Source organism: Notamacropus eugenii, chromosome 4, assembly GCF_028372415.1.
Source record: "Notamacropus eugenii isolate mMacEug1 chromosome 4, mMacEug1.pri_v2, whole genome shotgun sequence".
Classification (NCBI taxonomy): domain Eukaryota; kingdom Metazoa; phylum Chordata; class Mammalia; order Diprotodontia; family Macropodidae; genus Notamacropus; species Notamacropus eugenii.
In genome coordinates, this window is record NC_092875.1 from 169,957,530 (window position 1) to 169,981,493 (window position 23,964).

The window sequence follows — 23,964 nt, forward strand, 5'->3', positions numbered from 1 at the left end:
AGGTTGTAAGAATGACTCTAGACTATGTATTACATATAAAATTGAAAGCCTTGTCACAGTCATATGACCAACAAGTTGGAAGTCTAGATATTTTCTCTGATCCTCATGACCTCTCAGAACTCTCTATAATAGCAATTATGCACAGGAGATAAAACAATTTCAGTTACTTCCACAGGCTAGGATACCAAGATAGCATAGAAAGCTAATCTCAAATGCCTAAAATTTTGTTGTTGTTGTTGTGTTGTTTTTTCAGCCATATGTGACTCCTTGTGATCCCCTTTGGGTATTTTCTTGGCAAAGATACTTGAGTGGTTTCCAGTTTCTCCAGTTCATTTTATGGATAAGGAAACTGAAGCAAACAGGGTTAAGTTACTTGTCCAGGGTCACACAACTGTTGGGTAACTGAGACTGGATTTGACTCCTGACTCCAAAGCTGATGCTGTATACACTGTGCTACCGTTAATTACAGTTAAATGAAAAACTTAAGAAATTAAGTGGTAACCAATAGATAAGCGGTTAAGCAGTTCTCAAAAAAAGAATTGCAAATTATTAATAGCTATATGAATGAATGCTCCAAATCACTAGAAATAGTAAAAATGTAAATCAATACAACCTTAAGATTTTACTTCATACCCTGCAAATTGGGAAACATGACAAAAGTTGGAGACCATCAATGTTGGATGAGTTGTGGGATGGTAAGCACACTAGTATATTTTTAATGGAACTATGAATCATCAAATATTTTAAAAAGCAATTCTGAATTGTGCAAATAAAGTAACTAAAATTTCGATATCCTTTCACCCAGCGATTTCAGTGCTAGGCTTATATACCAAGAAGGCCACTAATAAGTCCTCATATACATCAAAATATTTATAGTAGCTTTTATTGTGAGAGCAAAGAATTGGAAGCAAAGTAGATGGCTATTGATTGGGGGATGATTAAATAAATTGTGTCACATTACTATAATGGAATATTGCTATGCTATTAGAAATAACACATTTGATAACAGAAACATATTCTTCTCCATGAACTGATGCAAAATGGAGTAAACAGAGCCAAGAAAACAGCATACATCTTGAATACTACAATGTAAATGGAAAGAACACACACACACACACACACACAATCAAAATTATGAATAAAGTGTCTCAAAAGAAGAGATAGAAGACACCCTAACCTGTTGTTGCTGAGTCATTCAATCTTGTTGGATTCTTTGTAACCCCATGAACCTTAGCACACTAGACCCTCCTGTCCTCCATTATCTCTGAAAGTCTATCCAAGTTCATGTTCACTGTTTCTATGACACTCTGCATCTATCTCATCCTCTGATGTCCCCTTTTTCTTTTTGCCTTCAATCTTTCCCAACATCAAGGTTTTTTCCAATGAGTCAGATCTTTTCATTCTATTAAGGTGCTATGTTCATTATATTGAGGTGTTATATGGAGTGCACATGTTTTCAGATTTTTAGGGAGGGATATATCAATCAGTTATGCAAATTTACTTCCTCTTCATTTTTTCTGTGAGTTTTTTGGCATTAAATGTTTCTTATGGCATGGCTTTTTGGCAGAGGCAAAAAGGAATTGGGATAGTATGAGAATTAAAACAAAGGCATCAATAAAGACTTGTTTTAAATGTTTGCCACAGATGGTTAGAATTAGAAGGGAGACAATTGGTGAAAAATCTCCGCATCAGGTTAGTCTGATAGTTGTATCAGAAACTATTCCAAATATATAAGAATGGGAGGCATTCCCCAATACATAAATGATCAAAGCATATAAGTGAACAATTTTTAAAGCAAGAAATATAAGCCATCAATAGTCATATCAAGAAATTCTTCAAATCATTACTAATTAAAGAAAGCTACATTAAAGATATATTAAATATTAAATCAGGATCTGTCAGGGTCAGTTTCTATCTCAAGTCTAACACTGGTGAAGGTGACAAAAAGGAGAATAACAGTTGTTGGAGATTTTATGGGGAAAATAAGCACAATAATGCATTGTTGATGGGTATGAAATGTTTATTAAAATTATAGAGAAAACACATGAGCAGAAAAAGGGAAATGTCAGTTTTAATGAAAAATTAGCTGTTATCAGGAGCATTTAAGAGTCTTCTATGTAAATTCTTTAAAGTAAGAAAATTTGGTTAGAATTTTGGTGAATATGGCTATTAAAAGATATCGATGGATTTTCCTTTTAGCTTTCAGTTTGTTAGATTGGTAGTTATCTTTTTTGATTATTATTAGCTACAAGACTTCTAATTTTTTTCTTTCACTTAACTTCAAATCATGTGTTTATGAATATAATAACTATTGGCAGAAAAATGTATCCAGTAGTTGGTACAAACAGCAGAGTCCTTTTTTTGACTCTCTCTTTAAAGAGTTATTTGTGAATAGTTGCCAAAAGGTGGTAGTTTTCCCAAACAAATGCACATTATGAATGGTCTTCTTTTAAGCCTGAAATTTCTTTAAACATGCCTGGTGGGTTTTGAGTACCTGCAGTTAAATCGTGTTGCTTTTGGCAGATCTTGGTGAGCAAATGAGGCATAATCTCTCTGATCTCAGAAGTCTGGTCAGTCAGCCATGACATTCTCAGTGTCTTTTCTTTCTACACCCTGTTTCAACAGAGCTGTGGCCCAGTCAGTTCTCAGTGGGGAGGCCTAAAATTACCATGTGCCTTCGAGCAGCAGATGGTAGGATTGTGGAGGGAAAAATCAGGCCCCAAGGTTTAGGTTCATGTGGGGTTCAGCATGAATTGGAATGATTTTTACAATTTTTATTTTCCAAAAAAGTATCATTAATTCTTCCTAAGGAGAGCATTAAATTCTAGAGGATCTTTCAGAAAAATTTCAAATGATAAGACTTTGGGTCAAGCATAGAATTCTGATGAGAAAATTGTTCTTGTGCTCAAATTAACTTATGGCAACTTTAGCTGTAATTAATTTTGGAGTCTACATGAAAAAACAGTTTGAAAATTTCTCTCTACCTTCGGGAAATGATTAAAACAATGGTCATCAGTTGTAAAACTACATATATCTTTACGTTGTTTCTTCATTTCTGTAGTTTTTATGAAACACTTCAGAAACTCCTAAAGTGTTATGCATGTGTTAGACAACATCATCATCAGTCTCTAGTTAATATTTTTTAAAATGCCTCTAAAGAAATGATAAATCCTGTTCTAGGTTTAAAAAAAGATCTGTTCTTATTACATTCACTTTTCATTTGTTCATTTAAAAAATCATGCTTCCAAGTCAAGTCAATGAGTACTTACTAAGCACTTAAAATGTACTAGGCATTGGATTAAAAATGCCAGGAATACAGAGAGGGAAAAAATAGTCTCTACTTTTTATATATTGAGGGCAGGGAATGATTCTGTTTTTTCCCCAAGCTTCATAATAATGTTGTAGGGCATAATATATTTTTCCTCCATTTTCTTTATTTTTATTTTAGGAGATTCTTAACCTAAAAATATTATCCTTTTATGGTATTTTACAAAATATTAGGAAAAAAATAAAATTGAGGCCCAACATAGAGAGCATTTTACAAAGGAAAGAAAATATTAAAATATGACTAGCAGACTGACAAAGCCAGGAAATTAAGAGTTTGGCTTTATTTCTGCCCTTAATTCACCTCATTGTGTTTAGGTGTTGGAATGATCTCAAAACAGTAGGTGATCTTCTTGCCTTTTCTGCCACTACAGGAAATGTCGCCTAACTTTTAAAGGGGAAGCATCACAGAAACAGGATGACTCTGCTATTCAGAGTTCTGTACTGCAGCTTGGTGCTGTGGAAGGAACACTGTATTTGGAGTCAGAGAATCTAGATCCTCCTAGTTCTGTTACTAACCGACTTGTGTGACTTTAGGTGAATCACTAGAGCCCTCAGTGCCTGAATTTCCTCATCTGCATTGCACTGCATGACCCGATGCTTTCTCCTTCTGATTGTGTGATTCTTTGATCCTAGAAGGAGAACCAATTTTCACAGTATAGTGGGTTTTTTTTTGCTAAGTTAAAATGACTGCTACAATAATTTCTATTGAAGCCATTCAAAAAAATGCCCTTCCTACTCCCTCTTATCCTTTGCTAATTGCAAAATGAATCCATGTCCATTAGAATGGGTCCACTCTTTCATCCTACAAATTAAGGAGGATATATAAGTAGACAGCCAGGATTGTGAAAGGTTTGGAAACCATATGATATCCAAAATGGTTGATAGAGAGATAACTTAGGATACAGCAATATCTGCTTTCAAGTGTTCCAAACAAAGTGAAATAGTAGGCTTTTTCTGTGTAGTTTCTGAGAATGGAACTGAAACCCCAATGAATGGCAGTTTGAAGGACATATATTTATTTCAGTCATGTAGAAACATTCAAGTACAGAATGAATGGTTAATTGTTGAGAATTTTGTAGAAGAAATGCATGAATTGAGTAGTGGATGGGACTGAGATCTTTATGGCTCTTCCATTGATGGTCTTGAATTATCACCATTTGTTTAATTATCTTCTATATTAATGTGAACCTCTGTTCTACCTCATTTAAGATGTTTCTGTTCCTGCAGTTGTAAGATGGTGCATAAAACCATTAAAACCTTTATTTAGTTAACTGCTATTATTTTTTTTTTTTAATCATATGTCTCACTGGACTCATGATTTTGCACATTCATTGTAAGAAAACAAACTTAACACCTAAAGAACTTTACTTTTCAAGGAAAGCTGACTAATGTGCCCAATACAATACATTGCATTGAGGTATGAAAGTAATATTTATTTTTCCTTTTTCTTTGGTTAAGTTAGCATGAGAAGTAGTTTAATTATGTTTGACTTTTATGTTTAGAGAAGGTAATGGAAAAATTTCGAAAAAATCATTACACAAAAAAATCTTATTCACTATATATAATGAATGAATAAACATTTTAGTGGCTTATGCATACCCTCTGAAGAATACAGAGGAAGTAGAAGACAAAGTCCCTGAACTTGAGTCTATTATGAAATACAAATAACAATTACCAAGTAAATATCTGTGTTGGCTTCTAGAAGCAATGAAGTAATATCAATTGTTTAGATCTTCATTTGGGCCTCTTTCATTAATTCAGCTATTAATATTTCTATTTTAAAATGGGTCATCAAATTGGAGAAACAAGTTACCAAACTCACTGCAAGTTAATATATTCTTGTCAGACCAGTATATGTGATGTACAAATGCATCCTATTTTAAAAGAAAAGCCTAGAAATCTAATTTTTTAGAGATTCTATTTTCCCTGGGATACTATCTCCTTAAAGAGAACTTTTATTTCCCAACATTACAGTATTATCCCTATTTGTGACACAATGGCTTGCTTAAAGAATTCTGGGGAATCAGCAAAGATAGCAATTGAAATAGTTGCAGGCTACAAAATGAACTAACAAAGAATACCATTTTTATATAGCAATTTAAATAAAAGTGGCAAGAAAAGGAAGGGAAACAGTACAAAATGTATAAATAACTTGGGACAATCAACCAAAGAACACTCAATGCCTATATAAAGATATTGCAAAGTGGTCCCTAACAAAATAAAGAACAACTTAAATAACTGATGAAATACTTAATGCATATGTCTGGGTCAGTATAATAAAAATGACATTACCCAAGTTAATATATAAATTTAATACCATGCCAAACTCCCAAAGGAATACTTTATTGAGGTAGGCAAAATAATTGTCAGAATTCATTCAGAGGAACAAAAGACCTAGAATAAGAATGTAAATAGTGAAGAAAGCTTGGAATGAAAAGCATATAACACTTCCAGACCTGAAACTATATTATGAAGCAATAATTATCAAAGTCGTGATCTTGCTTAAATAAAAAAAATAGAAAAGTAGGTCAATATAAGAGATTAGACACTAAGAATCAGAAATAATTGAACTCAGTAATAGAATATACAGTAAACTCAAAAGTAAAAATTAAGAAAGAAATCTGTATTTGATATTACTAAAGTAATCTCATACAGATTAAGTTTAGAATATCTTATAGCATATTCCAAAATAATTTCAAAATGTACATTGCTATCAAAGATCATACAATAAAGCCATTAGAAAAGAAGCAGACACACACATCCCCAAAAAAGGAATAGAGGTGATTACAAAAGTTTAAAAAAGGTCATTTTAATTACATGAAAGCTTATAGATTATAAAAATGATTGCAATTAGGTTAGAAAGGAAAGTGTTGGCTGGGGAAAATCTTGCTTGTATCTTTTATAAAGGTCTGACACCCTCAGGTATCAGACCTTTAATACTCATGGAGTAAAGCTGGAAACATATTAAAATTTAATGGGGAAATTTTTAGAAAATACAATAGAACATAGTTAATACTAATATGTGGTTTTCTAAGTTCATTATGTGACCTGCAGAGATTCTTATATATAGTTTTGTGTTTTCCAATAGATATATTGTATATATACATATATCCATTACATATATATTGTATATGAAGAAAAAAGTTCCCCAAAATTGCAAGCTATTTTTTTGTTGTTTTTGTTTATTTTTAAAAATTAACTAATTAATTTTTAGTTTTGAACATTCATTTTTATAAGATTTTGAGTTCTAAGATTTCCCCTGCTCCCATTCCTCCTCTGTCCCCACGATGGCATGCAATCTGATATAGACTATACATTTACAAGTATATTAAACATATGTCTACATTAGTCATGTTGTGAAAGAAGAATCAGAATAAAAGGCAAAAGCCATGAGAAACAAAAGCAAAAAGAAAATCATGATTTGATCTGCATTCAGACATTGTAGTTCTTTCTCTGGATGTTGATAGCATTTTCCATCATGAGTCTTTTGGAATTGTCTTAGATCATTGCATTGTTCAGAGAAGTAAGTGAATCAAAGTTGGTCATCACACAATGTGGCTGTTAATATGTGCAATGTTCTCTTGGTTCTTTTCACTTAACCCAGCATCAGTTCATGCAAGTCTTTCAAGGTTTTTCTGAAATCTGCTTGCTCATCAGTTTTAATGGAGCAATGGTGTTCCATAATATTCACATACCACAACTTATTAAGCCATTCCCCAGCTGATAGGTATCCTCTCAATTTCCAATTCCTTGCCACCCCAAAAAGAGCTGCTATAAATATTTTTGCACGTGTGGGTCCCTTTTCCATTTTTATGATCTGTTTGGGATGCCAACCTATTAGTGCTATTACTGGATCAAAGTGTATACATGGTTGTATGGCCCTTTGGGCATAGTTCCAAATTGCTCTTCATAATGGTTGGATCAATTCATAGCTCCACCCACAATGTATTAGTGTTCCAATTTTCCCACTTCTTCTTCAATATTTATCATTTTTAGGGGGGATGGAGCTAAGATGGCAGAGCAGAAAGAATCACATTTACTAGCTCTTCCCCCACAGCCCATAAAATACCTGTAAAGAAAGACTCTCAACAAATTCTAGAGCAGCAGAAGCCACAGAACAACAGAGGGGAGGAGATTTCCAGCCCAGGGTGACCTGAAAGGCCAATGGGAAATGTCTGTCACACCTGACACAGAATGGAGCCTAGCCCAGCCTTGGCCCCAGCAGCTGGGCTCTGGGAGGACTAGAGCAAGTCTCAGGGGCAGAATCCCCAGTCACAGTAGCAGCAGTTATCAGATCCCTCAACCCACAGGTGCCAAAGGTCAATGACAGGGTTTTTTTCAGCTGGCTGAGAAGTGAAAAGGGTCTTCTCATAGCTCTGGCCTCAGGCAGAAGCCACAGAGGCTGCATCAGGTAGGCAGCAGCAGCTTCCACAGCAGCCCCTACAGCAGCCCCTACAAAACAGCCCACATCCATTGTTGGATCATAAAACCCCTGGGGGCACTGAGCAGCTGATTCTTAGCTCAACCCTGTGTAGAGGCCCTGCCCCTACCTAATTCTCCTGGGGATTTCAGCAGCTGATCTTTATCTCGCACTGAATGGTGGCACTGCCCCTGCAGCTTATCTGAATCTCAGCCCCCAGTACTGACTTGGCAGAACTGAAGGCAAGGTGGTTGTGAAGAGGAAACTCTATTACTCAGATTCTGGGCACAACAATTTCTGCTTGCTCCCAGACCAGTGTACATGCTTGATTGTACCACCTTGGAGGAACTGAGATCTTACACACCCTCAGAGTATACCCTACTCTGGACATAGGACCCAAAAGTCAAGTAACTGGTTGGGAAAATGCCCAAAAAAGGGGGGGGGGGGAATAAGACTATAGAAGGTTACTTTCTTGGTGAACAGATATTTTCTCCCATCCTTTTGCATGAGGAAGAACAATGCTTACCATCAGGAAAGACATAAAAGTCAAGGCTTCTGTACCCCAAACATCCAAAATAAATATTCAATGGTCTCAGGCCATGGAAGAGCTCAAAAAGGATTTTGAAAATCAGGTAAGAGAGGTGGAGGAAAAATCGGGAAGAGAAATGAGAGCAATGCAAGAAAATCATGAAAAGCAGGTCAACAACTTGCTAAAGGAGACCCCAAAAAATGCTGAAGAAAATAACACCTTTAAAAATAGGCTAACTCAATTGGCAAAAGAGGTTCAAAAAGCCAATGAGGAGAAGAATGCTTTCAAAAGCAGAATTAGCCAAATGGAAAAGGACGTTCAAAAGCTCACTGAAGAAAATAGTTCTTTCAAAATTAGAATGGAACAGATGGAGGCTAATGACTTTATGAGAAACCAAGAAATCACAAAACAAAACCAAAAGAATGAAAAAATGGAAGATAATGTGAAATATCTCATTGTAAAAACAACTGACCTGGAAAATAGATCCAGGAGAGACAATTTAAACATTATGGAACTACCTGAAAGGCATGACCAAAAAAAGAGCCTAGACATCATTTTTGATGAAATTATCAAGAAAAACTGCCCTGATATTCTAGGACCAGAGAGCAAAATAAACATTGAAAGAATCCGCTGATCACCTCCTGAAAGAGATCCAAAAAGAGAAACTTCTAGGAACATTGCAGCCAAATTCGAGAGTTCTCAGGTCAAGGAGAAAATATTGCAAGCAGCTAGAAAGAAACAATTCAAGTATTGTGGAAATACAATCAGGATAACACAAGATCTAGCAGCTTCTACATTAAGGGACCAAAGGGCTTGGAATATGATATTCCAGAAGTCAAAGGAACTAGGACTAAAACCAAGAATCACCTACCCAGCAAAACTAAGTATAATACTTCAGGGAAAAAATGGTCTTTCAATGAAATAGAGGACTTTCAAGCATTCTTGATGAAAAGACCAGAGCTGAAAAGAAAATTTGACTTTCAAACACAAGAATCAAGAGAAGCATGAAAAGGTAAACAGGAAAGAGAAATCATAAGGGACTTACTAAAATTGAACTGTTTATGTTCCTACATGGAAAGATAATATTTGTAACTCTTGAAACTGTTTTCAGTATCTGAGTGGTTGGTGGGATTACACACACACACACACACACACACACACACACACACACAGAGCACAGGGTGAGTTGAACAGGATGGGATCATATCAAAAAAATGAAATTAATGGGTGAGAGAGGAATGTGTTGGGAGTAGAAAGGGAGAAATGGAATGGGGCAAATTATCTCTCATAAAAAAGGCAAGTTTAAGACTTTTCAGTAGAGGGAAAAAGGGAGGAGGTGAGAGAGAAAACATGAAGCATACTCTCATCACATTCCACTAAAGGAAGGAATAAAATGCACACTCATTTTGGTATGAAAACCTATCTTACAATACAGGAAAGTGGGGGAGAAGGGGATAAGCAGGGTGGGGGGGGATGATGGAAGGGAGGACAATGGGAGGAGGGAGCAATTAGAAGTCAACACTCTTGGGGAGGGACAAGGTCAAAAGAGAGAATAAAAGAAATGGGGGGCAGGATAGGATGGAGGGAAATATAGTTACTCTTACACAACATGACTATTATGGAAGTCATTTGCAAAACTACACAGATATGGCCTATAATTGAACTGCTTGCCTTCCCAGTGGGGATGGGTGGGGAGGGAGGGAGGAAGAGAAGTTGGAGCTCAGAGTTTTAGGAACAATTGTTGAGTATTGTTCTTGCATACAACTAGGAAATAAGAAATACAGGTAATGGGGTATAGAAATTTATCTTGCCCTACAGGATAAAAGAGAAGATGGGGATAAGGAAAAAGAGGGATGTTAGAAGGGAGGGCAGATTTGTGATAGGGGTAATTAGAATGCTTGGCATTTTGGGGTGGGAGGAGGGGAGAAATGAGGAGAAAATTTGGAACTCAAGATTTTGTGGAAATGAATATTGAAAACTTCAATAAATAAATTCTAAAAAATATTTATCATTTTCTTGTTTTATCATGTTAGCCAATCTGATAGATGTGATGTGGTACCTCAGAGTTGTTTTAATTTGCATTTCTTTAATCAGCAGTGATTCAGAGCCAAAAAAGCAAGCTATTAACCAACTTTTATACTGTAAACCATTGACAAATAAGAGAAAATGATTCTGCGATTTCACCTCATATCAAGAAAATTAGCAAAAATGACCAAAGATGGGAATAATCAGTGTTAACAGGGGTTGTAAAAAAGAGGCACAGATGCATTGTTCAACTGAATTATTTCAAGCGTTCTGAAAAGGTGACTGGAATTTGAGAGAAAGTGACAAAAATGAGCTATCCTCTGGCCCATAAATTCCACTGCTACGTCTCCTATAAACATCAAAATAATTGTAGCAGTTTTTTTCTTTTTCCCCCCTTTTCTCTTGTCTTTCTTTTTTTCTTTCTTTTTTGACAACAATCTGGACACAAAGTAGCTGCCGTCAGTTAGTGACTGGTTATGGTATATGATTTAAATTGACTATTACAATATTGCAAGAAATTGTGATTATTGATTAACATGGAGAAAAATGGAAAGACTATGTTAACTAGTAAAAAAATGGAAAGAACAGCAATATAATACGAACTGGATGCTGCAAAATTATAGTAAAAATTCTTGGTCTCAAAGAAGACATATGAGAAGATATGTCAGAATGGAACACTGCATGTAACAGATTTTTTTTTTTTTATGGCTTGGTTAGTTTCATTGAATTTTTTTTTTTATCTTTTACAAGAAAATCTAGCAGAAGGTGAGAGCTAGACATAGTAGGAAATGAAAGTGATCTAAAAAGAAAAATTTTTACCCTCCATAATCACTTGAATAATCGTTAATTTTTATTCTACAAGAATTTTGGTGCTCTGTGGTTTATGGACATATAGTTATCTTGAGGAGAATATTGACATTTTTTAAAACTCCTTTTCTATTTTTATTTCTTTAAGAACTCAAACTTAACCTAATGCCATACAGGAATTCAAATAGATATGGTAGCTGTGATTTCATTAGTATAAAAAGACTTCTGATGAGCAAACTCTATACCAAGGATTCTTAAACTTGTTTGTATTATGGACCGTTTTGACATTCTGCTAAAACATACGGGACCTCTTCTCAGAATGTTGCTAAGTGCATAAGTGCAACAATAATACCAACTGTATTCAAAGACATTTGTCACAAAAATATTAACTAAAAAATGATCTGTTCATGTACCCCTGAGTTAAGAACCCTTGCAGTCCATATCAATGCAGGCTAACACTTTATTTGCAATTCTGTTAAGGAGAATGTTTCTGTTTGGCCCCAGCTCTTGAAAGAAGCAAATTTAGACTAGATATCTGGAAAAACATCCTAACTATTAGAGCTTTTCTGAAGTGGAATGGACTGCCTATGATATCTGTCTTAAGAGGTAGTTGTAGGTGTTCATGCGGAGCCTGGACAATTTGATATTTGGATGCAAAGGAAGATTTTTTAGAATGTATCAGTAATGTTGGTAGCTCTAGATGACATTTTTTATGTTTATTAGCTTTTTAGTGGCAAAACCTATACAGTAACTCCATAGAAGTCTTGGGCTCAGGTCAGCATCCACTGGGTATTAGTTTCTCATCAGGGTGACATGTCCCTGCACAGTTAAATTTACTTTTGACTGATGGTCCAGACTCCAGCCCAATATTTGGTAGAAAAGGGGACTGACATCTATATCAAATGCCTGTTTCAGTTTTGTCTATTTATCCCAAGCACCAGCTATAATGACTGACACGTATTTAGTTGGCATTTAATAAATGTTAGTGGAATTGAATCAAAATAGACTAAATGTCTACTTTAAGTAAATGTGTTAGTTTCTGATTAATAAAATTAAATGAGAAATTATGAAATTAATCAAGATTAGATTAGTTTTGTCTTAAGAATAGTTCTGGAAAGACAGATCTGGAGTAGATAAAATTCTCTTTTATTTTTAAATCTTGATTCTATTATGATGAGGCTTGATTTTTTTTTGGAATATTTTACTCATAAAATTTGATTCATGAACCAAGGAATATTATGAGCTGTTATTTCTATGCAATGATAATGCTTAGCATATTCCCATCATATTTGGGGAAGGTATATTAATACTGAAATGAACATTGTGACATTGTATAATGAACGAGTCAGTGTGTTCTTGCCATAATTTAAGAAGAATATTTAGAAAAATTACCATTGTTTCTATACCAGATTCTTGAAAAACAAAAGTTTTTTTGTCATTACTTTAGTCTTTTTGTTTTATCTATGAAGTAATTGTAAATTTAAAGTGATCGAAATATTATAAGCTCTGATATTAGTGCATTTTTAATTATAGTTATAAAAACCTGATATATAGTTATAAAAACCTGATAATATGGTAATAAAATTGAGATTTCTATTAAATTAAGCCTTGGGACAACAAAGCTTGAATGCAGAGAGCTAAGTCAATATCTGATTCTATGATTTTTTTTAAGACCAGAAAACAATAATGAGATATCAAATTATTTTTGTTTATAATATCTTTCATCCGTTCATTTCAAAATATGTAAATTCTGCAGCTCTTTTTTTCTACACAGTACTTCATCTAAGTAGGAAGGTGAAATTGCCATAAATGCTTTGTGAGAAACATTTAATTTGGAGCTGTTGTGAAACTCAAGAGCTGCTCATTACCATAGGAGTAAGAGGCTTTAATATCTTTATTTTACTAACTTAAATGTAGAGAAAAAAATTTCCTGATTCATTTGAGTCCTTTATACTACTTTAACAATTAATATCCCACCCATGAATAAAATTATTTCCTTTTGTACCCCCTCCTCACATACTCAGACAAGCCAATTCTTAGCTTTCTCAATAGGAAAATATGGAAGTTAAATGTGTTCCCTGTAAAAAATACACACAAATAGTCAAGGGTGGTCTTAGCTCTGTCTTCTGTTCTGTGTTTTCTTTTATGTAACACTTCTGCATTTTGTGTTGAAAAAAAAAACCTGATATTCCAATAGCTTTTTCTTGGCCTTACGCCTGGGCTGCATATTGAGGAGCAAATGAGGAATGTGAAGAAGTCCCATCAAGATGAATATTTGTTGTGAAAGTAGAATTAAGTTCCAGCTTCTTCCTCTACCCAAATAAACATTAGTGATTTGTTGTTTTTGTTGTTTTAAGGAAAGATGAGGTGGGAAGAGGAGAAGATAAACTGAAGAAGAAAATAAATGCCCAGGAGCTGTGATTTTAAATACTTCATCAGTCAGTGGGACATAACTAATGATATCTTTTGTCTATTTTTCAGGGGCTAATTTTGTAACTCGAAAAATTAGCCGATCTGTTGCTAAGATTCACCTTGGACAATTGGAGAGTTTCAGTTTGGGGAATCTGGATGCCAAGAGAGATTGGGGCCATGCCAAGGACTACGTTGAGGTAGGTTATTGGTTATCTGCCTTTTTTTCCTCAATATTTTCTTTTTTTGCTTGATATTTTGAATGCTTTGTTTTTAACGAGCCAGCCTAACCTTCTGATGGTATCTTGTAAATTTTTGCTAATATAGGTTTACTTCACACCATTCTATTCTTGATTTTAGCCATACTTCTTCAGTAATATATTTATTATCCTACATGTGGCCTAAACAAAATAGTTCCAGTAATTTCCCTGAGCATAAACTTTTATCCAGGTTAAGTGGATGTCAGTAGAGCAATATTTCTCAGTAACATCTTTTTGAAATGATTAGATTCCCATCATTGTTAAGGTCTTGGATCTTTCTTATCACCAAAACCAGATAAACAAAAAATTCACAGACTTAAAAACAAGGTAATTCACATTTTTCCATGACAATTTACCCAATATAAAATTTCATATTGCTTAGAAGTTCAGATTTACATCCCCAGCAAGTCTCATTATTTGTGTTTTCACTTGTAGAAGAACTCCTTTCTTTGTAAAGAGGCCCAACAAAGATCATGAACTTTCATGTTGAGATAATACAGCCATTAATTAAGGTCCTATTTTAAGACTATCAAAAAATGAGAGTTTTCTTTTTGAAAAAACAAACATATGACTCTTGGAATGCATTTTGACTTTACATCATAGTCATTTTGAAGTCGGGAGGGAGAACTATCCTTTCCTTTCTTCCCAGTTGGCAAAGAGAAGTAGCACAAATTTCTGCTATAGCGACAGAAGTGATAATGTTGTTATATTTTGGCCCGGTGCTCTCATGAGCTTCTTTTGTAGGGATGAAAGTTTGTTTTGCTTTTTCTGTATAATCTTCCCTGGCATTTCAATTACTCAGAGTTCGACTTCTTTCTAGTAATCCCTTCAATTTATATTGTTGAAATCATCGTACATATGCTTCATTTGGTTCTGCTTGTTTCATGCTGCGTCAGTACATGCAAATCTTCTCATATTTCTCTGATTTCTTCACATTTATCCTTTAGTATTTTTAAATTATATTCCATTAAATTAATGTAAGATATTGTTTTCAGCTGTTACCCCAGTTGATAGACATCTTCTTTTTTTCCAGTCTTTTGCTACCAGAGAGGATGTTGTTTTGAACATTTTTATATATTGTGGACGTTTGTTTCTAGCTTTGACTTTGAGGGTGCTGCGTGGGGTTTTAAATCCAATTATGGAGGATATAGACAACTCAATGATTTTTATTGCATAATTTCAAATTGATGACCTAAATGAAGATTTAATATTCCAACCTTAATGAATGGATCAAAGAACAAATCATAGAAATTAACAACTGTGTAAAAGAAAACGTTGATGATGAAACAGCAAATCAAAATTTCTGCATGTAGCTAAAGTAGTCCTCAGGGAGGAAATCATATCCTTGCAGTCACATATTAGTGAAATTGAAAAAAAAAATGAATATGTACTTTTAAAAATTAGAAAAATCAAAAAATTAACAAAGAAAATTAGAACATGAGATGTTAGAAATTAGAGGGAAAATAGATAAATTGGAAATAAAAACCATGAAGTGATAGATAAAACTAACATCTTGTTCTTTGAAAAGAAAATTAATACACTGTTCACTAATCAGATGTTTAAACAGGAGAGCAGAAAATCAAATAATTAAAAATCCAAGTACAGTGAAATCCCAGGAATACCAAAGAAATAAAAAGAATAATCAGTACATATTATGCAGCTATATTTTAACAAAAATTGAGAAAATAAATGAAATAGAGGAATACCTTAAAAAAATAAAATACCCAACTATCAAGAAACTAAAAAGAGATTTTATGCAACCCATTCTCAGAAAAGGAAATTGAACTAGCTCTAAAAAGCTGTCAAAATGGACCTAAGGGATTCACAGGAGAATTCTATCAAATTTTTAAAGAACAATTAGTACCCTTTCTAACCAAATTATTTTCAAAATTTGAGAAGGAAAACACCGTATAAAATTCCATTTGAGACAAATATAGTCCTAATACCTAAAGCAGGGACAGATAAAACATGAAACTGTAAGGCAGTATCATCAATCAATACTGACTCAAAAATTTGAAATAAGAGCTTATCAATCAGAGTTCATCAATATATCCATGAAATCATTCCTTACGATCAAGTGTGATTTTTACTATGGATGCAAGGATAGTTCAATGTTAGGAAATCAATTGTCATAATTAGTCATATTAAGAACATAGAACATGCAAAACCACATGGAAAAAGCCTTTTGACAAATCCAACACACTTTTGTGCTTAAAAACCTATGAAGTATAGGGAAAGAGGGACCTTTTTTTTATATCATAAAAGGCATCTGTTTAAATACAAAAGAAACCATCATAGACAAGGGGGAATAGACTAGAACCCTTTCCAGCAAATATGGGAGTGAAGCGAGGATGCCCACTATTACTTGATATAGTTCTGGAAATGCTAACAATAGCAATAAAACGAGAGAAAGGAATTAAAAGAATAAAGATATGTAAAGGAGATAAAACTATCCCTTTTTGCTGATGATATGATGATTTACATGGAAAACAGATAATCAACAAATATACTAACTGAGAAAATTAATAGCTTTGGCAAAGTTGCAGGCTACAAAATAAATCTTCAAAAATCAATGAAATTTTCATATAATAATATCAAAACATAAATCACAATAATAGAAAGCAAAATCCCAATGCATAAATTAATTGCATAAAATAGCTAGGTCTCCAACTTTGCAAGGCATGGAAGAAAGGACTTCTTTAGTTTCCATTACAAAACACCCCTTGAAGAAATAACAACCTGAATAACTGGAAGAAATTCAGTGCTGACGTCTAGACCATATAATTAAAATGACAATGCTACCACAATTAATTTACACTTTTAATGCTATACCAATCAAACTGACAAGGTTCATCCTTTACAGAACTTGGTAAAATATTAACAAAATTCATTTGAAAGAACAGAAGATCTAGAATATCAAAAGAAATTACTAAAAGAAGTAAGGATAAAATGGAATAGCCTTTCCAGAGAAAATTTCTCTATTTGATAAGCACTTCTGGGAAAACTGGTAAAGAGTTTGGCAGAAATCAGTCTTAGACCAACATCTTATACCACATTCCACAATGCATTCTAAATGGACGTGTTACCTATTAAAAATAATGCGATATAAAAATTAGAAGAGAAACAAATCATACTTTTCCCAGCTATGGGTAAGAGGTATGCTCTTATTAAACAAGAATTAGAAGGAAATTATAAAAAGATAAAATATATACTTTTGATGACCTGAAGCTGAAAAAGCTTCTACATAGACATCATTAATGAATTTAAAATAAGAAGAAAGTGATCAAATTTTAAAAAAATCTTCATTTCAAATTTCTCTAATAAGGGTTTAGAATCCAAAATATATGAACACAATAAATATATGTGACTGATAGCCATTCTCCAGTAAGTAAATGATCAAAGAAGATTAATATTTTTCAAAAGAAACCTTGCAAATTATTCACAACCACATGAAAAAAAATACTGTAAATCACTAACAGTAAGAGAAATGAAAATAAAAACAACCCTTATGTTTTACCTCACATTCTACATTTAAGCAAAAATGACAACATTCCATTCTGAAGGGGTTGTGGGACACTAATACATTACTGGTGGAGATGAGAAGTGGTACAACCATCTTGGAAAGCAATTTGGAATTATGCAAATAAAGTGACTAAAATTTCCAATTCTTTGAACTAAGACTCCATTATGGAACTTATGCCCCAAAGAAGTCATTAACAAGAAAAAAGTCTCCATATATTATAAATCATGTATAGCAGTACTTTTTTGCAGTAGCTAAGAATTAGAAACAAAATAGAAGCCCATCACTTGAAGAATGACTAAACAAATAGTGGCACATGAACATAATGGAATACTACTACTGTGCCATAAAAAATCATATGTGTGCACTGGATATAACAGTGACCCAATTATCAGGAGAACCTGAGTTCAAATCTGGCCTCAGACACTTGCTAACTATGTGACTCTGAGCAAGTTACTTAACCCCAATTGCCTCTCTCTTCTTCCCCCAACCTGAAAGAAAATATGTATGTGATGAATACAGAAAAGATGTATGTGAACTGGTTGAATGTGAAATAGAACCACGAAAATTATATACACAATACCTACAGCTATGTAAATAGAAAAAACAGATTCACACCAAAAAAATCAAAAGTAAATGCATTAAAATTATAAAGATCAAGTGAGACTCAAATGAAGAGATATGGAAAGACTTACCCTACTTGCCCCTATGTGGAGATGGGTAGTATATAGGTATTTCACATTACACATTTTCAGACTTTTTCAATGTATTCATCAGTTTTGCTGACTATTTTTTCCTCTCCAGAAATTACTAATTGTCATATGGGATAGCTCTTGGGGAAAGAGAGGGATTCTCGGAATACTATGGTGATATAAGAAAAAGGAAAAAAAAAGTTGAGTTCCAGAATGTTTGGATTAATTCACAAGAACACCAATTGTGTACTAGTGATCCTATTTTCCCACAGTCCTTCCTATATTGACTGTTGCTGATATTTTGTTTTATTTATGCCATTTTTGCTAATTTGTATGTTGCAAATCTCAGACTTGTTTTAATTTGCATTTTTCTTAATATCATTAATTTGGATCATGTTTCATTGTGATCATTTGTAGTTTGCAATTCTTGTCTTGAAAATTATATCTTTTTACCACTTATATACTGAGGGGTGACTCTTGACACAGGCTTGTATCCATTTGCCAGTATATCTTTGATAATAGCCTCTTTGCAGCAATATGTGATGTAAATATTTCTCCCTCTGTACAGTTTTTCTTCTTACTACACTAATTTTATTCTTGCAAAAGCTATTCAGTTTTAGTAGTCAAAATTATGTTTTGTCTTTGAGGACTTTTTACTCTAAGTCCTTGATTTTATTGGTTTGGGTTTTGTTTTTAATTTTTTTTATGTGATCCTTTATATTTAGTTCATGTGCCTACTTTCAAAGCAACTTTGAATTGTTATCATTTCCATCTGTATCAATCCCAGTTATATGTCAGTATGTAGAAGTTTCTTCAGATGAGTAATTACAACTTTATTTCTTGATTTCTTTACTTTTTTATATGTGCAGCGTTTATGTGGCAAAAAATGAATGAGAGGCTTTATACCATTGTACTTTCCCCTGGAGACTATTGTCCTCACATTTAGGTGCTTATAGGTTTCCTGTGGTCATTGGACTATTTCTGTCTTTACTAAATCCTCTCTAGGAAACCGGATGTGGCCTCCTTGTTCATTGATGTGATTGAAACAGAAACTTTGATAATTTCAAAAGAAAGAAAACAAGGAGTTTTCTATTTATTTATGGAGTCAGAGGCTATTTTTTTTTTTATTTAGGACAATTTTTTTTTTTTAATGTTGACAGCTGGTACTAGAACATATTAAGATTTTGGAGAAGAGTTAGTCATAGGTATAGATTTGCATTAGTTTAATAAGATCACTTAGTATGTTCTTTTTCCTAACAATTATAGAGAATACATTTTTTTAGGTTAGACATGTACAATCATGTTAAACACATTTCCACATTAGTCCTGTTGTGAAAGAAGAATCAGAACAAAAGGGAAAAACCATGAGAAAGAAAAGTGAAAATAATATTCTTTAATCTGCAGACTTTATAGTTCTTTCTATAGAAAACACTTTTGCCAGAATTTTCATTTCTGTAGATGCAGTTTTGGAAAATGTCATTTATCATTATAATACTATCTTTGTTGTTGTTTAGTTGATTAACCATGTTGACTCTTCATGATCCCATTAGAATGATTTGTCATTTCCTTCTCCAGCTCACCTTGCAGATGAGGAAACTGAGGCCAAAAGGGTTAAGTGACTTGCCCAGGGTAACAGAACTACTAGGTGCCTGAAGTCAAATATGATCTCAGGCCCCCCTTACTCCAAGGCTTACACTCTATTCTGTAAACCTCCAAGTTGTCAGGGAGAATATTATCAGAATAAAACAAAATTGTGTGTGTGTCGGGGGGAGGGATATAGTTAGTTCCAGCTTTCACTTGTCAATGTGTGGGGACAGGGGCTTCTTATTTCCATTTGCATAGTTTGAGCCAAATTTAAAAGGAATTTGGTAGGACATGAGAGACATAAGTGCATGGAAAAGGATGAGTCTAGAACTCACTAATATTGTCCCTGTCACTGACTGCTGCTAAATGATTTTACCCATGTATAGCCACCTGCACTGCTTATGCAATCAGGCCAGTGCTGCTGGTGGGTGGAGTTTGGATATGGGCCTAGAGATTCCAGCACAAATGTTTTCTAAAATATTTGGCACAAAAACTTCAAAAACTGCAAGTTAGTAAAATTCAGTTCTGTAGAGTAGACATTTTTCTGATTCTTAGATATGACCTCTTTATATAACAAGGCCAGCAGTGAAAATTCTGATAGCCCCCATTTTCACATAATCTAAACAAGAGTCAGAGGCTCTAGAGTTTTAGTAAGAACATGAAATTTTTAGATTTTACTCAGAATGACACGTGTCCAAGCATTAAGTCATTCTTGGAATTAAATACTTGATTCATTCTACAAAATAATTAACTTCTAAAGTGTTTGGGACTTAGCTGGTATCCCAATAATTACACATTGCTGATGACGTTATAATAACAGTTTCATAAAGTATTTGACGTTCATTTTCTTACTTGAGACTAACAACAGTTCTGTGAGGTAGGTAGCATAAGTTTTCTGATCCTTATTTTTTGGAGAGGAAACTGAGGCTCAAAAAGTTTGAAAGTGATTTTCTCAGTGATTGAGTTATGGAGCAAGGATTCAAGTTCAGATCTTACAGTTGAGAAGGTGAGCCCAGTGGTTACTTCACTACTGCTTCATAAGCAGTTGTATCTACTGAGATTGGCCTCAAATCTTTAACATTTGGAGATGTATCATGACAAGGTCAGAGTTCATCTTTATATAGTAATAAAATCAGTTACTCTTGACATTTCTAAATTTGTTAAAACATGGTTTCCTAGAGTTGCATGACCAAAATGTGAATGTTGCCAAAATGACAATCAGCAGCTGCTTTTAGGTATGATGATGATAAAGGAAGAGTGTTTCTGTGTTTAAGACACATGTTCCAACATACCTTAACACCATTAGAAAAAGAAAAACCTTCAAGCACAGCCTCAGTAAACAATGGAAATTTCTTATTTGCATATGTGCTTTTAATTTATATTAATCCCTAAAGTTTATACATAAGCAAAATTATCTTGTTAATAAAATGTTAAATCACAGTTTCGTACATACCTGTTTATAATTTTCCATGATGAAAATTAGAAGCCTGTATTATTATTTTTTTTTTGTAGTTTGAGTATAAGCGTATATATTCCATGCTCTGTGAATGATTTATTTCTTGGCCTTGGGCATGTTGCCAAATCTTAATTTACCCATCTGTAAAGAAGGTATAATAATAACCCTTTGGGAAAAAAAAGTGAGGCTTGATGATTAAGATCTGCCTTTGTCCTGTAAATATTTTGAGACAATTTAAATAGCAAAATCATTTCCTGTTGCTGATTCAGGTTTATCAGCATGTGTACTTTAGCCTTTCAAATTGTTATTAAGCTTTCCTCCCCCTTTTTTTAACCATCATGTAAATTGCTGAAAGAGTTTCATTAGACTTTAATTTTCAACTAATATTTCTACTTGATAAGAAAAAAATCAGTGGTTGCTATGACATGGTATAGTATAAACCCATTTCATATAGTTTTACTTTAGAAAGATTTTTTTTTCTAAATAATCACTTCAGTATTTTTGTACATTACATTTTTATTGGTATTCAAGGAGCTAACTTGCATAGCTAAACATTACAGTACTTGCTTAGCTATATCCATGGCGAAACAAAATTGCAGAGATAACAGCACTCATCTTCCCATTTCCTCAGATATCATTGAGGTTATTATTGTTTCTGTTTTAAGTTTAGCTATTTGACAAGAGCTTTTTGTCTTCAAATAGTGTCACTTGAAGCTTCATCAAGCCAGAAACTGCTGACGAAGATCACATCATAGCAAGAGCAGTTTGAACATAATAGGAAGCAGAAATGTAGCTTGATCCAGATGGTAGCCATCCTAGTAAAAAAAAAAAGCCAAAGATGAAGGTAATTTGCCTAGAAGTTTCTTTTCCTTGGAATTCCCATTACTGGGAAGAAACTCTTCATCCTCTTCTATATAGACAGAACTAGATAGCCCAAGGTACACACTCGCAGATCACAAAGGCACAGAGGCCCAATTTTTTAGTCAGTTGATGATTAGACAATTTAATTTTTCCATAAATAGTAAACATTTGACACAATTATATCAGGCAACTCCCTTTACAGAAGTACTGTTTTAGAATGTATGGCCTGGGAAATTTAGGAAACAATGTACTAACATTATCTATGTTCTACTGTATTTTTATTTATTTTGTTAAGTATTTCTCAATTATATTTTAATCTGTCTGCCCTCTTGAGATGAGCTGTGTGTTTGATACTCCTGATATGGAGGATACAAGTACTATTATGTCAGCTGTCACAGAATGATCTCCACTGTTCCTCCCTCTACCTATTACTCTGTTCTGGCAATCGAAGTCATCAATCAATCCATCAACAAGTATTTATTGTTTATCTGTTCCAAGTATTATGCTACTAAGAATATAAAGCAAAAAACTCTTCCTGCCTTCAAGGAGTTTACATTTTAAAGGGGGGCGCCACATATGTAAGCCAGCATATGTAGGAGAAATACAGAGTACATGCAAGTTATCCTAGAAGGGGTCATAGGGAAAAGCTAGCTCTCTGTAGGAGCTGTTCTTCAGCCCTTTCCATCTTCTGTGAACATGAAGGCTGTTCCTATTTTCACTGTCCTCCCATTTCATTGGCTAGAAAAATAAGGAGAACCAAAAGTTCTAATTTCTGAGGGACCTATTTTGGTGGAGGGGCAGTTAGTTTTATCAGAGTAATGGGGAGATTTAAAATTTGTTTCCTTAAGCGCTTGTGCCTCATCTGTCAATCTGATGGTAATGAGTTGCCTATAACAATCCCAGTGCTTATTCACCACCCCCCCTAAAAAAAACGGGAAAAGAGAAATACCATTAACACTTTGAGAAAGCCCTTCTAAAGGAAGCCTGTTTATTGCTTGCAACAAACATCCTCTCATACACACAAAAGGGAAGCTTTACTTTCTGTGGTGTTGTAGAGTATTAAAGGATCAGCAAAGGTAGCCTTAAATAGAAAGGAAAGGGCAAGTTAATATAAAAGGCATGCTGTAAAATTATGTGAGGAGCCTTCTTACTGCCCTAGAAGCATCTGTACCATAATTGTCTCTGTCATAGACATCCTCATTGCCTGTATACACAAGAGTAGACACTGTAAATACCTTGAAACATTTTCCAGGGAAGAATCCGATAAAACGATGATGATGATGATGATGATGATAATGATGATGATGATGATGATGATGACGACGATGACAATGATGATCTTTTCCATTTTCTCATAAGGGAGTGATCTTTTTATGATGGTATTACTGTTCTATACTACAGACTATTCACATGTTTTCTCAGGAGTTTATTAAAGTTCTGTGGTCTTGATGTAAGATAGGTATATATGTATGTTTATGTATTAGATTCTTATGGGGGTTGGTTTGAATAATTTATCACTGAATACAATATGGCATCTTTGTACTGCTGACCCCTCCTCCTCAAGTGAATTAAACCTACAAATACACTGCATGATAAAATATTTAAAAATACCTGAAGAATACTGAGTGAATACAATCTCTCCTGTCTATTGAAGAGAGGTAGCAATAATTTCTGAATTACTTACAATAAAGTTACATAACTGCAGAAATAGAACCTAAAGGCTTGCAAAGCAAGAAGAAAAACCTGTATATCTTCATTTAGTAGAATAATTATATCACTTTCTAATATTTTTAAAACCAAACCCCTCTTTTCCCCAAAATAGAAGGTTAGCCACTTGCCAATGGGCCAGATCTTTGTGATTTGGGGAATAGTATAATGGGATCGAGAGTCCCAAAGAATTCCAGACCATCAGGAGACAGTGAGAACATTTATAAGCTGAATTTCCACAAGATAATATGGTCATTTCATCCTCAGCTTTGTTTTTTTTAAAGAGCATACATGTTTTTATTATACACTGCTTAGAGATCTCCTAAAACTGAACGTGGGGTAACCGAAGCTAGAGAAACACTTCTGA

The 23,964-nt window shown here is 33.9% G+C and overlaps 1 protein-coding gene across 3 annotated transcripts in view; it reads left to right on the top strand.

Moving 5' to 3' along the window:
- The window catches only part of GMDS (GDP-mannose 4,6-dehydratase), a 761,839-nt gene that overhangs the window by 353,998 nt on the left and 383,877 nt on the right, over positions 1-23,964 (top strand). For all 3 annotated transcript variants that reach the window (XM_072606894.1, XM_072606892.1, XM_072606893.1), the window contains exon 7: positions 13,590-13,717. In XM_072606894.1, coding sequence (XP_072462995.1) covers positions 13,590-13,717 — 128 coding nt within the window. The remainder of the gene's footprint in view (positions 1-13,589; positions 13,718-23,964) is intronic.